This window comes from Thermobia domestica, chromosome 5 (genome assembly GCF_964235325.1).
Source record: "Thermobia domestica chromosome 5, izTheDome1.hap1.1, whole genome shotgun sequence".
Lineage (NCBI taxonomy): Eukaryota > Metazoa > Arthropoda > Insecta > Zygentoma > Lepismatidae > Thermobia > Thermobia domestica.
Genome location: NC_137458.1, coordinates 291,875,128 through 291,893,640, shown reverse-complemented (window position 1 = coordinate 291,893,640; position 18,513 = coordinate 291,875,128). Strand labels below are relative to the sequence as shown.

At 40.1% G+C, this 18,513-nt stretch overlaps 1 protein-coding gene across 4 annotated transcripts in view; it reads right to left on the bottom strand.

The window, feature by feature from the left end:
• The window catches only part of LOC145686692 (uncharacterized), a 119,306-nt gene that overhangs the window by 48,553 nt on the left and 52,240 nt on the right, over positions 1-18,513 (bottom strand). For 3 of the 4 annotated variants that reach the window (XM_081760238.1, XM_081760239.1, XM_081760237.1), the window contains exon 7: positions 15,678-18,076. In XM_081760238.1, the coding sequence (XP_081616364.1) occupies positions 17,955-18,076 (122 nt within the window). In that variant the 3' untranslated portion in view covers positions 15,678-17,954. Of the gene's footprint in view, positions 1-15,677; positions 18,077-18,513 lie in introns of those variants that run through there. The other variant, XR_014131639.1, reaches the window with a different exon arrangement.

The window sequence follows — 18,513 nt, the reverse complement described above, 5'->3', positions numbered from 1 at the left end:
TATGACCTGAAGTACCTCCTAAGCTACAAAATCACAGTGGAACCTTACAGAGCGCAAGAATTCCTTCAGTGCCATAGATGCCAGAGACTCGGACACAGTCAGACAACATGTCACGCGCTTCCACGATGCTTGAAATGCCCGGAAAACCATCTTACAAAGGAATGCCCAAAAAAGACAAGACAAGCACCAGCATACTACTGCAACTGTAAAGGGGATCACCCGGCAAACTTCCGAGGCTGTGTGATCTTCCAGAAAGAAAAGGCAAGAAGAGCAAAAAACAAACAAGAAGAAACCCCATCCACAGAAGATTTTCCTGCACTCACCAATGCCACAACTACAGAAACAGAAACAGCACCAAAGAACTCCAGCACGTATGACCAGCAACTTATCACACAGAAGAAGACCCAACGTACAGAAGAAACAAGCCAGAGTGACGTATTCGCCAGCATCAAAGAAATAATTCAGCTCTTCAAGGGACTAAACATAACGAGGATCATCCAAAAAGCAAAAAAGGGGTTACAAAAGCTAACAGCAGCCACGGATGCGTTCACAAAAATTCAAATATGAATTGAAGTAGTAGCAGACATATTTGATGATGGCACAGAATAAAACAACTATCCACCGCCAAATTCACCTCCTATGCTGGAACGCAAACGGAATAAAAACACAACAACAAGACTTTGCATACTTGCTAAAGGAGAAGGACGTGGACACTGCCCTAATTCAGGAAACAAAACTGAAGCCAAGAAAAAGGCTTAAGCTCAGGAACTATGATGTCATACGGAAAGACAGACCAACACAAGGTGGTGGACTAGCCATAATCGTTAAACGCAACCTGCCATATACAATACTAGACCTACCAGCACTTCAGTCAATAGAAGCTATGGGTATCACACTTCTGGCACCAAACAACGCAATCAACATAATCTCAGCTTACAGACAACCAAGAGTACAATTGCAACCAGACGACCTGCTACTACTTCGGAACCTACACCATCGCACAATAATCGCAGGAGACCTAAACGCTAAGCACGTCCTCTGGAACGCTCGCCGAGGGAACCGCAATGGGGACATCCTAGCAGCCGCACTACGCCGTATCAAGCTTACCCCAACTGCGCCAGTAGACCCCACACACTTTCCAACAAATGGTGCCCCCCCCCCCCAGACGTGCTAGATATGCTACTGTACAACGATGTTCGATTCTGCAATCAACCAGTCTCTAAACGCCTTGAACTCGGACCACAACCCAGTATACATTGAGCTACAGCACCACCACACTACAGTTGTACAACCGCCACCTACAGTAATGGCCACAAACTGGGATGAATACAAAAGAATACTGTCTGCAATTATAAATCTCCGCCCACAACTACTAACTCCAGACGAGTTAGACTCAGAAGTGTCCAACCTAACCGTCCAAATCAATAATGCATACCACATTGCAACCACAAAAATTAAGAAACAGTGTGACTCTCCCTACAGCAAGGACCGACGTACACATCTCCTTGTACAACTCAAGAGATGGGTACGAAAAATATGGCAACGCACACGTCACCCTACTATGAAAACGTTGTATAACTATCTCACAAAGTTAGGAAGCGTCTGCAACGCATTCGTCTACGCAACTGGGACGACACCCTGGCAAACATCAAGGCACCTACCCATGACTTCTGGGCACTAGTGAAACGGCTCAAGAGTCGCGAAACAAGCCACAACCAACCACTCCATGGCCCACGAGGACTTATCTTCACCGATGAAGAGAAGGCAGAAATCTTCGCAGAGATGCTCGAAGACCAATTCAGCGTCAATCCCGAACCGTACGATGACAACCAAATCGAAGAAGTGGAACGAGTCATCCAGAACATCCCCCTTCCTGAGCAACTCCAGCCAGATCTTCTGACTACTCCAAGAGAAGTACAGCGGATTATGAAGCACTTACACGCCCGCAAAGCATCAGGACCTGACGCCATCCCGCCAATGGCCCTCAAGAACAGTCCTCGCAAGCTGCAAGTCAAACTCTGCCAAATCTACAACGCAATAATCCGTACAGGCCACTTCCCCACAAGCTGGAAAGAAGCCAAAATAGTAATGATACCCAAACCAGGGAAAGACACGCAGTTTCCGCAACACTACAGACCAATCAGCCTGTTAAGCCACCTCTCAAAGATCGTTGAACGCATCCTCCAAAGAATAATCACTACCCACCTGACAACCAACAAAATCATACCAGATCATCAATTTGCATTTCGCCAGAACTTCTGCGCGGTATCGCAGGTTACACGCCTGGTAGAAAAGATCGCCTATAACTTCAACGACAAAGGACACACCCTAGGAGTATTCCTAGATGTAGCCAAGGCCTTCGACCGAGTGTGGCACGAAGGCCTCATCTTCAAAATGCACCGACAGGGATTCCCCAGAGCAATCACCCAAGTTATCCAGTCATACCTACAGCAGCGAACATTCAGAGTGAAAGCAAACAAAGCCATCTCCAGAAAACACCCCATAACAGCAGGAGTACCCCAAGGATCGTGCTTGTCGCCGACGCTTTATGCGTTGTACACCGCAGACCTGCCAAGAACACCAAACACCACACTAGCTACATTCGCGGATGATACCGCTGTATTTGCACATGACCGCAACATAAAATATGTCCAAGCCTCCCTGCAGAGACATCTCGATGCCATAGAAGACTGGATGACCAGATGGAGAATTGCAACTAACGCGCAGAAGACTGTCTTAGTGCTCTTCACCCGCAGATATAAAGCCAAGAATTACTATCTTCAACTACAAGGCCATCCACTCCGTCCACAACCAGGAGTCAGATATCTGGGAGTGTACCTGAATCGCAAATTCACCTTCAAGGAACACATCCAAAGGAAAGCGGCAAAAGCAAAAATCACCCTACAAAGCTTCCACGGGGTACTAAGTTCCAGACTATTCACTCATGCTACCAGAATCCAAACATACAACATGATAGTACGAGCACAAATGTTATACGCGCATCCAGCGTGGCAACATGCTGCTAAATCACACCTCAGCATATTACAGAGAGTACAAAACCAAGCAGGAAGAATCATTTCAGGACACGCAAAAGACACCAAAATCAAACAACTCCAAGAGGATCTGGAAATACCATACCTGACTGAAGTAATGGAAAAATAATCAAGAAACTTCTGGTTACGACTCCGAAACTCTCCACATGAAATTCTACAGGGGGTTGGGAACCTACAGCCACCACGGCACACGTACAAAATGCCAAGTGCACAATGAACAAAAGCCAACGTTAACATTGACTATAGTGCGTCCAGTAAGAGAACGTCTCTGACAGCTCGCAGTGACATTGCCACTACTCGCGTGTCAAGGTTTTTTTTCGGTGCAACTGTAGTGGCAATTTTATTAATGGTATAAGAGAGAGTGATCGTGGTTGGTAACACTGGTATCAAAGTATTGGCTGCAATGTTCCACCGCATGTGGTAACAAAGGTCAGAGACCATCTCTTGTTGGCCGTGCTATAACATCATCAAGAATCTCAAATTCTGTAGGACAGCGGCAGTAGCGTCCGAAACAATCCAAGAACGCACCAGTTAACATCAAGAAACTACAAATAAGAGGCAAGAGTACACAGCAGTGAACTCGGTACTCACACACCACAACTGTCAAGATAACCTTCGACTACTATATAAGTGAGACAGACAATAAGTGCCATTATTATTCCGTCTCCATAGCACGGGCAAAGTGCCCCAATAAATCAGGACCAAAAGCCCTGAATAAAGACATTAACCCCCAGTGAAGCAAAAGTTTAACTGAAGAAAAAATATCAAACGTTAACACACACTCATATACAAGTGTCGCGAAAATTATTGGCCCTTACAAGAGCCAGGATCTCATACAGAAGGGTCCCCCACCCCAGAGACAATATTCCTCCCAAATATAGTGGAAATATCCGGCCCTTACAAGTGCCACGATAAACCGCAATAGTGAATCAACAGAACAGTGCGCCCAAAGTGAGTCACCATACGCGCAATTAACCCTCATAGTGAAAAACCCTAAACAAACAAAAACGAACAGTGCTAGCTGGCCGGCTACGGCCCTTCCCAGAGCCACCAGGCGCAGGGAGTGAGAACAGTCAGTGAGTATAACCGCTGTGGCGGACCTTCATAGAGCAACACAGTGCAACAGTCAAGAGATGAAGTAAACCCCTCAAGCTTCCCCCCAAGAATCACGGAACCCCACACCAATCAGGGCTTCCCCGTCAGAAAACCTCCCGCAGGACCGGAAGTGAGCCTGGAAAAACAACTAAAGGCAATGAGCTTTAGCAACTTACGTTCAGTTCAGCGCCGAAGATCAACCCGCCAAACCAAATTAGTGCCGATGAGCCTTGAGGAACTCCACGCCGTCACGGCTCCAACCACATCCATTCATCACACGAACGAAATAGAAGCCAGTGCAACCAGCACCGCTGAAGTCCCACTGACCCAAGATCAATCCATTGAGATGGCAGGGTCCAGTGACGAAGAGTACGACCCCACCGATAGTGCAGGAGATTTTCAGCACCCCAAGAAAAAGGCAAAGAGAAGATCAGAAAGCAGCATATCTCACTAGTTGAGTTCAGGAACTCCTTCTCAGCGCTGGACCCCGCAAATGACCCATTCAACACCGGAGACAGTCAAACACACACCCAAAATGAAGAAGAAAATCCTGAAGACGCCGTCAGCAGCAGAAATATCCCCCCACTCTACATGTATGAAGTCGAAAAACGACACACATTCATCAAGACGCTTACTGCAAACTGTAAGGATCCTTTCAAAATACTACAACCAAGTGCGTACATCAAGATCCACTGTACCACTTGGCGAGACTTCGAGATGATGGAAGCCTTCTGCATTCAGACAGGGCAGTCCTTCGCCACCGAACTTCCCAAGTAAACGTGACCAATCAAAGTAGTCATCCGCAAGATGCCACTTGACACTCCATCGGATGACATACTGCAAGACCTGAAGGACCAAGGGCTCACACCGACCAAGGTTGTCCAGATGAAGGGACGCAGCGACCCCTCCGGTAAGAGACCTTTTTTCCATTATTCCTGTTGACACTACCCAAGGACCCAACAAATAAGATATACGAACTAAAGTATCTCCTGAGCTAGAGTGGCAGTCGAACCATACAAGGGACAGACTATCCTACAATGCTACCGGTGCCAAAGAGTAGGGCACACCACGCAAACGTGCAGTGCGACTCCTCGCTGCATCAAGTGTCAAGACTCCCATCTCTCCACGGAATGTCCGAAGAAAACGAGGGACAGCCCGGCCAAATGCTGCAACTGCGGAGGAGAACATACTGCCAATTACATGGGCTGTCAAACACTCAAGGCCGCTAAAGCCAAAAGGAAACAGCCAACCCAACCTCCACCTAAGCCGGACCCTCCCTCAAAGCCCGAACCCAGCAGCAGAAGAAACAACACAACGTCCTACGCAGGAGCCGTAACGCCAGAAGACAAGAACGACACCAACAAGAAAAACAAGAGACCCTCCACCCAAGAAACAAAGCAAAACGAAGAAACCCAGAAGGACAACTACCAACCTCGAGAAGAAGACACCGAGGACGAATGCACAGAACCATCGCTAGCATACACCTTAAAAGAGATTCGAGAACTCTTCTCAGGCCTCAATCTCCGAGCAATGCTGGAAAAATTGCGAGTAGGACTCTGGAAGGTGAAAGTCACGTCAGACCCCCTGAGCAAAATCACTACCATGTTCGAAGTTGTAGCGTCCATCTTCGGAGATGGCATAAACTAAAAGGGGAATAAACAGACATGTCAAAGTGCTGCACTGGAACGCAGAAGGAATCCACAAGAAGAAAATCAACCTGGGAGACTTCCTCCGCAGAGAAGAAGTGGACGTAGCCCTCTTGTCAGAAACCCACCTCAAACGAAATCTTACCCTTAAAATCCGTAATTACTCCACCATCAGTACAGACTGTCCAGACAGACCCCTTGGAGGTACCGCAATCCTTATCAAAGATAACATTCCGTATGACCCGCTCCCACCCCTACAATCCTTGGAAGCTACAGGGATTACCCTCCACTCAGCAAACGGACCGATATTAATTATAGCAGTCTACATGCCACACTACAATCACCTCGACCCAATTGATCTGCAAGCTCTGCGTCAACTAGGACACCGGATTCTGCTCGGGGAGACCTCAATAGCATGCATCCGGCGTGGAACTACAATATCTCAAACGCAAATGGAAGGATCCTACATCAAGCCCTCAACACCATAGATTTTACTCCCACGGAACTCACCCACTACCCCCGGAATGGAGGAATGCCCGATGTACTGGACATATACTGACGGCGAACCTGGTAATCCTAGATGAACCTCAGGTAATCCAAGGATTTAACTCGGACCATCTCCCTGTTCTACAAAGGGTAGCAGTAAACCACCACTTCACAGCTCGAACTCTTCCAACCCTGCGCTCCACAGACTGGGACCACTACAGATCTTTGCTCTGCGACATGATAGACCCACGCCAAACAATAGAAACAACCCGAAGACATAGAGGCCACCACTGCTTCCTTCACAGCAGCCATCAACTCAGTCTTCACCATCGCAACTATCAGCAAAACAACGACCCAACCAACACAACAGACCAACCCGGAAGAAAGACGCACCGCAGTCTTGATCCACCTAAATAGTTGTCCTTTTGAGGTTAGAAGCAAAAGTTGTAAAAGGAAAGTGGAAAATATTGTCGATGACACAGATGCTTATCCAAATCCTGTCAAAAAGGTAGGTTATCTGAAATTCAGGAGTTGTACTCTGTTCATATGGATAAAAGTAAAGACACTTTGTGGAATGATTTATTTCAATTGTTAGATAATAACAGTACCCAATTACAAAGTATCATAACCAAACTGGAGAATGTATCTGCTTTACAGAATAATGATGTCTTTTCTCAGGGAAATGAAGTAAGTAATAAAACAGCCAGTGTAGATATAAACACCGTGCAGGTTGACTTTATGGGGGTTACCTCCATTAGTAGTACGAGTTTGGTTAATGCAACCAACATTAGGGAAATAAAAAGTGATGCCGTTGTGGTATTGTTAGACGAAATTAAGGTCTGCACTTGTCCCTTATGTAAAAGGAAGTGGGTGGATCAGTTGTTTCCCCCCTCCGGCTCAATGCTACTTGTTAATAAGAAATGTTCGTCAATAAGTCCTGTATTTTTGTGGTGTGTACACGGCATGTTAAAAGTCACCCTCGAGTAAAATTCATTATGCCACCAGTTCAGATTGATAAGTTGTGTTATTTTTTCAATGGTAAGACACTTTTAGTGTGGTTAGAATATACAGTATGTACGCCTGTAACAGTGTGCTTCAGTAAGAATGAAATCATTTCACATACGCCTGGTATATATCATGTAAATCGTAAATCGATAAAATTTAAATCTAGTAAAGGTAAGAAAAAAGGTGGTGAATTAAATCAGGATGTTCAGATTGACCATGCACCGGCCATTATTTTGCATTCATCTAAAGATGCTAATGAGAAGTTTAGAAACAGCGATTTCTATGTGGCAACCAAGAAAGGTAAGAAAAGGTTTTTTCACCGTCCAAAAATGAAAATTAAGTTGAAAATTCGTAAAACATTGCGTAAAATAGGTAAGGTATCATACCTACGCAGAAAGTATAGGTTTTTTGCTACCACTAATTGCAATGAAGTTCAGATGACGTATGTTTCAAGTGTACATACCAATTGCAAGGTATCAGCTGATTCTCATGTTAATGCAACACGAAAAACTAGTACTCATAGAACATTACATTTTCGCACTAACAAAAATTAACAAATGCCGAATACGGAAGTTAAGAGTAAAATTCTTGATTACATGAAAATTTTGGCCTATGATGTTGTAATAAATCCAATACGAAAAGGAATTGGGTGAACGATATTATTACATAGCCGGTTTGCCCATTTTCTACACTTTTGACTTTGCAATGAAAAATAAAATGTTTGGATACATTGCAGAAATTTATTGTACAAAATTTTCATTTGGTGTTAGTAATTATTTTTCATACTATAAATATTGCACGACCACAAGTGTTCTATTATAAATTTTATTACTTACTCTGTTTTTGACATTTTTCGTAATACAAATTGTCATAGTTCTTAATTTATTATTTTTACACTACACTTGTAAAGTTTGAACCTTTAAACTCTCTAAATTTTATTGTAATCATAATGTGTCTGGCAAGCCATGGAGTAATTAAAAACGTAATACTAAATTTTACTTTCTGTAACCAGACGTAACTCTTTGTAAACATGAGCTCGAATGTCAAACTCTTAAAGTTATCAGGGTTATGTATAAAAAAAATTATCTTATGTAAAAGAAGCTTTTAGAAAACGCCTCTTCGCTTGCCTTGCGCAAACTCAGAACCTCAAATTCGTTTTTCAGATAATTGAAATCCAATCAGGTAACACCCAGGCTTACCCTTGTATTCACCCGTTACTGCAGTAGTGCCGAGTGCAACTTATAACAACTAAACAAAACTTGAGTGCAACCTCTCTCTTGTGGGGGAAAATTCTGCTGCGTCTAAACGACGTGGAGACTGTGTCTCCTGTTCGGCGGGACCTCTTTGAAACTTCAAGACGTGGACATACTGTCCGCCATCTAAGGGGGAAACTTACGGGAGAAAATTACTAAGTTGCCAACGAGGACTTACTGCCCGTCGCAGCATCGAACTACTACCGGGAAGTTCATCGAACTCCCTTGCAGAAAGAGACAGTTATCTCTCGTCACGTCCAATACCGACTAGAAATACTTTGTAGGGTCGCTACTGATTCTTAATTCCATCTTACGGCATATGAAGCAAATACTCTACTAACACGGTCGCTTCATTAAGAACTTCCATCTCTTAATCTTGTACGAACAGTGCGTGTGTTATCGTCAATTCACTCATTAGTGTTAACTTCAGTTGAACAGTACTATTTTTCTAATTACGAGTATGCAACCAATTCAGAACTTAGTTGCTGCTAACCAGACTGTTCATTGTTACTCTCACTGTTTAGCTCCTAAAAGCTTCCTCTTCCACAGTTCTAGTGTGTTTGTGCTAATACTGATTTACACAACTCTCGAGACCCCATATAAGAAGTCACTTGTGTTGTATCAGTCCTCGGACTTATTCGAGCCAACTAATAAAACTCTTTCTAACTCGAACGTACGTCGTTTACGACATTTCAAATTCTCAATCCTTCCTTATTCGAATATCTCATCATTTTCTTGAGACATCTATTAATGCCTCATTCATCGACGTGCGAATGTTGTAGTCTACTGGAGAAAGCAGATGACCTGTGGAGTGAAATCCCATTGTATGCAATTCTGTCTGGTGCTGAGTTCTACCATTCGTCTCACCTCTATCCAACATATGAGATGCAGGAGAAGACCAGCCTGTGCGAAGTTCCAATATTCCGAAGACTTCTAATCCTGTACGAAGCCCAGCGACGACATCATCCTGTACGATTCCTGGCCATCGTTCGTCTATCCTGTTCTTGTGTTTCAGCCGCTCGAAATACAAGTGAGAAATTATAACAATAGTGTTCTTGGGTGTTTAAGTGAATGTGCTATCTGATGTGTACGAAATGTCTACAGCAACGTCGAGGTAACCCCGAGTCTTCTCATCTCAACTTGGAGTACCTGGAGGTAGGACCACGGACCTCAGGTGGGTTACAATAGTTTCTTTAATATTTTTATGTACCTATCACTTGCATTTTTTTTCTATCAAGTCGCTTAAGTGAAAAGGGGATCACCTCCCAAGTAGTTTCGAAATTATTTTGAAACCTTTTAGTGTTTTGATATAACTCTTGTGAATGTTGGCAGAGCGAATCCTAATCGCTCCTTTCTTTGGTTAATTGTTATTTATATTTGATTTTGAAGATCTCTTTTAATTCGTGCGGTAACATCTTTGTTTAATGGTAGCGATATAATGTATTTTGATATGATAATTGTTAAGTAACCTAAACTGGCTGATAGCAGTGGTATTCAAACTCGCTGAAGCCCACACACGAATATTAACTGTGCTTTGAGATCTAATTGGACATATTGTTTAGACGTTAATTTAGACTACTGCTAATCATTTATTCTTTTGCGTACTAACTCCACTTGTTCTAATTCTAACGAGACGCCTCACTCTAGTTATCCGTATTCCTTAGGGACCCGAACTCCTTCCCCTTTGACGAGTGGCCATTCGATAGCCTTATTGCTTGAGATGGACATCTGCGCTTTTGCGCCCTGACTTGATTGCTATTGTAATTGTGTGCTAATAAATCATCTACCACCCGAACTGCTTATAGGTCAGGGACAATAATTATTGAACCACACTCGTAGTAAGCAAGTAACATCTGAGAAAATTAAATTAAAATTCCTACGAGTATATTTGATAAATCAAGATCAGTAAATATTCGAATCTGTATTTGGAGAATAATTTCTTAAGCCATTCATATTATCACTTGAGGATATCCATTCTAAATTTGTAGTTCGCGTAACATCAGCAGGTGGTCTCTAGCCAAATAGGGTGACTTTGAAGAAAAAGAAAAGGGGAGGTCTTTGGAAAGAAACAGGAGAGAAACCAATAAAAAAGGAGAGGGTGGTCAAGAAAATGAGACAAACCAATAAGAAAGCAAATAAAACATAGTGAAACAAAATAAAAAGAACATTATTGGTCAAGTTAGACAAGGGGTATGTCAGAACATAAAAAAATTGCCAGTGATTGCAAAGGACGAATAGGAAAGAAGAAACAAAAATGAATACATAATCGGTGCGAAATAATAAAAGAAGAGGACAGCAGGAGAACAGCCAGTTGAGTTAAGATTATAGAGCCGAGGATTACAGACTTTAATTTAGGGGGTGTAACAACTCGTTAGTCAAAATCTTAGAGCCCTGAACTTTGGAATACAGTTTTAGTGGGGCGATAAGCGGTCGAAAGGAAGAAGGCCGCACGGCTAGTCTATTTTTCGGGCAGTAATAAAGGACAGTTAGTAGGCAATGCCAGCTTACAACAGGAGACCCGATACCAAGTCAAATATTTTAATAAGTTTTTTTCTAAAAATGTGACATCGGTTGTGGTGATCATACTCAGTGGATAGATAGAGTAGAGTTTTGGAGGGCTTTCCAGTGAACTGGACGATAAAGGCAACACGGAGACTTTTCACATAGAGAGACAGTTGAGCTACCTTGTTGGGAGTAAAGGAAGATGTTAAATGAACAGTTGTCAGCAAGAAGGGAAAGTGATATTTTATTACCTAAATTTTTGAGTGCAGTGCGCGATAAAAAAAGAAAAGAAAAGAAAGAAAGAAAAAGAAAACTATGGACCAAATGACACACCCTCAATTGAAAGTTAATCATAATTTGAAAAAAAAAATGAATTGAAATCTTTGAGTTTTACGTCCCGCGGTTATGCCGGTTAGGCTAAAGGAGACGGTGATGATGAGTAATGAGGGAAATGGTGGAATGAAAACAGTGGGAGGAAACGGGAGAACCCCGAGAAAACCCACGCACACGGTGTTTGTCCACCACAAAGTTAACTTGGCGGGGGCGGGGATCGAACCCGGGACCCCAAGCACCAGAGGTGAACGCTCTACCACTGAGCCACCGCGGCCCAAAAATCACAATTTGAGTACAGTTACATTTTCGTTCCTTTTGTTTTGTAAAATCGACGTAATTATTTTGTATTAAAGAAAAGGGCCAACTTACATCCTTGGGTTAGGTAAAAGCCCAATTATATACAGGGTGTAAACTTAATTTCTGACCCACCCTGTTTTTCAAGTTACTTGATTTTTCGCGTTAAACAGTTCTCAAAGATCATCGAACTGACCTCTATAAAGTTTCATCTCTTAATTACCACTCGTTCATAGGTTAGTTTTGACCGAATAATTTTTCATATCTACGTCACTTTCGTTTTTTGTGTTTATCTGCGTATGTTATTACGAACTTGTCTTGTTTACATATACTGCGCATGACGAGGTCTATTTTCTAAGCAATACTGTTCATTATCGGACAAATGATCGCATTGTTGCCTTTAGCATTATTTAGTGAGCAAACTGTAAAACTTCCAGCAATACTGCTTCAACCAGTGTAAAATTGTGAGCGTTTGTTTGGCGCCACACCTGTGCCGGAAAATTACTCAAACGGGTCAGAAATTAAGTTTACACAAAAAAGAAATCAGTTTGATCCCCTTTTAATGTGAATTTATTGGGTAAATTTGCACGGATCTTGAAACCACATACGTGTATATTTGAAATGTACTCTTTTTAAAATAAATGAAATGCTTTTTAAAGTCAAACTGATATCTTTAAGTGCAAGTGTACAACGTGCAATACAGTACAATGTCAACAGATAGAGAAATGCTTCGCCATAAAATTCAAGTGGTTAGTGCTGGTGGTGAAAGCATCCAAAACATAACTAAGAAAATGAGAATTAGCCAAAACACTGTAAGGAAGTGGGTGCGAAAGAATGAAGGGGATGTTATGGATGCACAAAGAACAGAACAGCTAACTAAAGTTACACGAAGAACAAAGAGGCAAACACGGGAATGGATTAAAGACAAACCATGTGTTGGAACAAGAACTGTAGCTAAAAGGACTGAAATTTTCAGAAAGATATCAATCCCAGGGAAAGAAGATTAGTCACATGGCAGTCTCTAAATATCTTCAGACTACGGACTGGGGAAGAAAATGTTATGTGCAGCCTAGAAAACCACTGCTTTCGCAGAAAAACATATCCGACCGCTACAACTTATGTAAGAGACTGCAAGATGAAGGCTTTGCTGATGACTCTCGTGAGGGACGGATGAAAAGTGCTCACCTGCTATTTACCGATGATTCTGGTGGAGCTCTTCCCTGTGCCAAACCGGCAAAATCATCGGGTTCGAACATCGTCTCCTGAAATGATCTCTCCTATACGGAGGCCCAAGTTCGGCCTAAAGGTTATGGTGGCAGGAGGAATTTCAAGCTATGGGAAAACGGAAATTATCCTTGTTGAAAAAGGAAAGATGATTGACTCCCAATACAACCGAGATAAAATACTTCCAGTTTACCGAGTGTGTTTTGCTAATCCCATCATGTTTTCTGTTCAGCAGTACGCGATTTTGATGCAGGATGGAGCCAAATGTCACACTGCAAAGGCAACGATGGATATAATCGCCATGGAGTTCCCCGGAGTGTGGAATGATTGGCCACATAATGGTCCGGACCTTAATGTTATTGAGCACTTATGGTCTCGACTGCAGGACAGCGTGTTTCAGAAACCAAGGCCTTGCAACAGAGAAACTTTGATTCAACGCCTCAAGGAAGATGGTCCGTCATCACACAAGAGGACTGTCACAACCTAGTGGAGAGTTCCCGAACTAGGATCTTACAATGCTTCGAACGTCAGGGAAACAGTATTGATTACTGATAAATTGGACATTTTTCTTTTCAAATAAATCAGATGTGCAACGTTTCTTAATTGTATTCTTACTTATTCATTCTAAAATAACAAACAAATATTCACTATCATGATAACTGTCTTTGTATTTGTAAATTTTATTTTATTTTCATTGAGCTATTGAACTTATTAAAGTAGCTAAGTTAAACAGCTGAGTTTTCATTATCCCAAATTTATTGCTGAACAAATAAAAAGTTATGGTACAAATAACTGTAGGGGCAAAGCTAGTAGCAAACAAAAGCTCGACAGAAGACTAAAGCTACAAAACCCTGAGAAAAAGTAATTAAAGTATATTATAGTAAGTCATCGCTATTTTGAGTTCATGTTCATTGTGTATGTGTGTATGTCGTCAAAACTTTGTAACCAATCTTGATTTCACACATACCTATATATTACAAGTAGGGGCACGAGTTTTTCGCACTAAGAATTTGAAACTTTCGCATTTTGTTTTTTATATTTCGCGTTTTGTCGCATTTTCCAAATAAAGTTTCGCATTTTGTAACTCTTGTGGGAAAGATATTCCCTGACATTTTTACAATTGTTCCTTTCATTTATACATCAGTACAGAAATAAATCATTAATTACCTAAAAACAAAATACACTGGATATTTCACTTGACTGTAAATTTCACTTATAGAAAATTATATATATATATAAATATATATATATTAAATCAATCAAACTGAAGGAAAATCAGTAACTAAATTTACTATGAGTAAAAAATTTTTTGCTGTCTTCTGAAAACACACAGGCACAAGTTACATTTAAGCATTAAACGTAAGCATGTTAAATGTTTCCACATTTTCCTCCTCCATTGTTGTATGTTCATCACTTATTACCAGTCCATACTTGTCAAAAAAACTGTCAAAATTGGCGTTGTTTGTTGGAAGCCGTACATATGTAAGTGCATTTACAATAGATTTCAAACAGTCATCACTTCGGAACTCACATCAGAATTCGATGGTGATAGCTAACGTGCAACATGTTTCTTATAGTCGTGTTCGAATCACTCAAAATGCACCGTTTATACCATGTTTTGCAGTTCCGTCAGCCGAAAACTGACAGTTTCAAATCAATGAAAACGTATTTTTAAATTTCGCATTATTTCACGTATTGTTAGAAATTTCGCGCAGAACTGCCAATTTTGCGTTCTATCGCGCGACGGAAACCAATGAAAATACACATAGAATATCATAAACGTCAAGAAACTGAAAATTACTTAATTCTGACGTGTTTCGTTTTATTGTGCATTGCGAAAAATTCGTGCCCCTAGATATCCTCATCATAGCTGTGAAACAGTAGACTAAATCAATTTGAGGTAACTTTATGAGAAAGGTATACAGGCTGTCGTCATCGCTGGCGAAAATGTGTAGATAATGATAATGAGTACATTAAAAAAATAGCGTCTTGTAGTTAAAACTATGTTTTGTTTTACCTAATGATGTACTGTGATCATTTGTATCTGTCCTGGCTTGCAGCTTGTACCGTTTGGAAGGTATTGCCCTCCAGGCACTTCGCGAATAGACATTGCAGAGTAATATCAGTTACGCTTACGTTTTAGATGTTGGCAAATCAAAACAATTTCTAACTAGAAAAATACTGTAGGTATAAACAAATTCTTCATAACATTGGTGTGAAATGTTATTACATTTCTGTGAGTGATGGTTATTACTTTCATGTTATATTATAATAAGGAAGTATTGTATTACAGTCAAAATGCCTAATGTAAAGCCAGATACGACCAGATTTGGGTGAAGATCTACATTTCCGTATTTACATCTGTGAGTCTGTACGTTCAGAGAATATTTCGTCAACGACAAATCATGTAAAAGATTACAATACACACGAGGACCTGCACAACTTTCTATTTGGTTCAATACTCGTGAAGTGCTTGATATTTAACATGAAATAACTTGCAAACACTACAAGCTACGGTAAAACTCACTACAACAACGAATTTCCGAGAAAACTGAATTTGATGTGTCACTTGCACCTATTCCCATTTATAAAATCGAAAGTTAAATCCAATATGGCGGATCCAAGAAGACGGCCGGGTGGGTAACATGTGTCAGAGAAGCAGTACTTGATCCAATTTGTTTTGCATATGCCCACATTCATGTCCAGTTACATATAAAGAAACTAAAAGCACTTTTATGTCCGAGCGTTATGGTAATGTATGATTGAAAAAATGAAATGAAATCTTTAGTTTTACGTCCCACGTTTATGCCGGTTAGGCTAAAGGAGACGGTGATTATGAGAAATGAATGAAATGGTTGAATTAAGAAAGTGGGAGGAAACGGGAGAATCCCGAGAAAACCCACGAGCACGGTGTAATGTATGATTGAATTCCAGATGTATTAAGATCCATAAATATGCAAATTACCGGTATGGGCCGCTAAAATTAATACAATACATATTGGGCCGCGGAGGACTTTGCATTTGAATCAATTTTACACGTATCCCGAGGGGATACTTCGCGAATGTACCTTGTCAGATTCAACCTTAAACTATATGTACACGTCGTATATAGTCTTTATGCTGAAAAGGGATGCTAAACCGCAACAAACAACAACAATATCCACATACATAATTAATTTCATTCCAAAACAATACACTGTACCTACAAAGGAGATCGGTAATTGCAAAAAATGCATTATTATTGCCATAGTTAAAACCTGATTTTAAAGGCTAAGAAAAATAAAACCAACTGCAATCATACGATTATTAATATAACTTGAACAAAAATTTTTCTTGACCAGATCAGCAAAGATTCTTTGGTGTCTGTTGGTCTTTCCTACAATATATTACAATTATGTTTTTAATTATTATTAGTTTTATTTAAATATAACAATCAACGTAAATTTCATTCCTAAATTACGTGATTTCGTACGTCAGTGTAGACATGAACTTAGATCACCCAAATATACTTGGGACTTGTAACAGAGGTTGAAGCTGGATTCTATGCTGCAGCATCGAAGAAAATATGTAGCTAGTACACTGAACATTATAATGATTATAAGTATTCATATTATTTAAGGAACAATCTTTTACTTCCCGTCGATTTTTCCATTTCCACGAATAGCACAGTCAGAAAATAATAATATATTTTTTTCTCCATATTTCTATATATCGTGTAAAATATGTTTTAAACATATATATTTATAATATTGCGGTTAATAATGGCATCATATATTATCAGCAAACGGCAAATAATGATAATATTATATACTGTAATTAAGTAGTTAGAGATCACGAAGTAGAACTGTAATTCATTTGTGAAATCTGACAATTTGAGTCCCTTTTAAGTAACTACTAGCTTACCGTGTTTACTCGCGTAATAGTCGCACTTTTTGTACGAATTTTTAATGAGAAAATCCAACTGCGAATATTATGCGAGGAAAGCTTCTATTCAATTATCGCCATGGTCAAAACGATTTCGAATTTTGATACATACAGCATTGTATCAACATAAAAAATCAAATATAGCCTACATACGATAAAATATTAAATCTCGTAAAAGTAAACTCGTAACTTGCCGATTCGTAGAAATCAACAAACAAAGTCTTCTTGGCATTGGTGCAGAATGGAGGGTGGAAATAGGTTGCCTGGTCTCTGTTGACAGATGGATCACAATATTACGTGTCAGTAAACAAAAAGTTCTTTTGCTCGGATTCTCGCAAGATAAGAAATTTCGAAGATAGTCTCGTTCACAAAGACAAATATGCCGTAGGTCGACTTTTATGCGCGGAATATTTTTGGCAAATATTTTTACTTCAAACTTAAGATGCGACTATTATGCGAGGGCGACTATTACGGGAGTAAACACGGTATAAACGCTTCTTTAATTTACTATAACGTATTTCTGTAAGTCTTGGCCAAAATATTGATACGACAGAGTCTGATTATGCAACGATACAATGATTTTTTTTTTTTTTCGATAAATGAGAATAGCGGTAACTGAACACTTCCTTTTCTAATTCGTTCTTTTCAAACAAATTGAGGATTTTTTACTACTTTGACAGGCGCGTCTGCCTTTGCTAGTTTCTGATTGGCTGTGCTATATTACATTATGATCTGTACTATATATTGTAAGCAAAATACTTGCTTTATAGTATATATACTTTGCAGGGGAAAGTCAATATAAAGTTTTGTTAAAGAAGAATTCTTGTAAGACAATATAAAGTATAAGTTTTTTAAAGAAGAATTCTTATTTACAAGTTTTAAATCCCATATTAACCAAAACTATAATCTGCCTGAGCACATACAGTATAAAATCTTCAATTACTGGCATGAAATAGCCTTTTCCGTTTAATACAGGCTACATTTGTGCAACACATAATATTAAATAAATAACACGCAATAGTACAATTGTATAAACAAATCTAACATAATTATAAAATAAAACAACATACATACGCTCATACTTTCGTACATGTTGGGAATATGTGGAGTAATCCTTGTAAACACAACACATAAGGAAATTAATCTTCCGTCACATCCAAGTCGAGAGGGACGTCTGTATCTTCAGTAGTTGTGTGAGCAGATTCTGTTTCACTCGAAGAGGAATCATTAATCTCGATTAAATCTTCGGTTTCAGATTCATCTACAAGATAAATGAATATTAAATTAACTGACAGGATCATTATATAATAATGAAATACCAACATTGAAGTCCATTTAAGCACCCACTTTATTAATTTAACTGTATACATTTCGATGACTCTTCGACATCATCGGTATGTGAGTATTAAGGAATTTATACATTGGTTCGTAGACGCACATAATGGCAAAATTTCATCATTTAGCGAAAAAAAAATTACTATATTTCGTTAACAGCAAAAGATCATCATCATAGGTATTCTCTCATTATTGGCAGGTCATTTTCCGCTGCTGAGAAGCTTTCACGATCCTCCGCTAATCTCTTAGTCTTTACGTATGATCTTCTGCTTTTATATCGTCCATTATTTGTAGCCTCCTTCACCCCCTCTCTCTTTTTGCAGACACCATACTCTCTAGCACGTCCCTCATGATACAATTTCT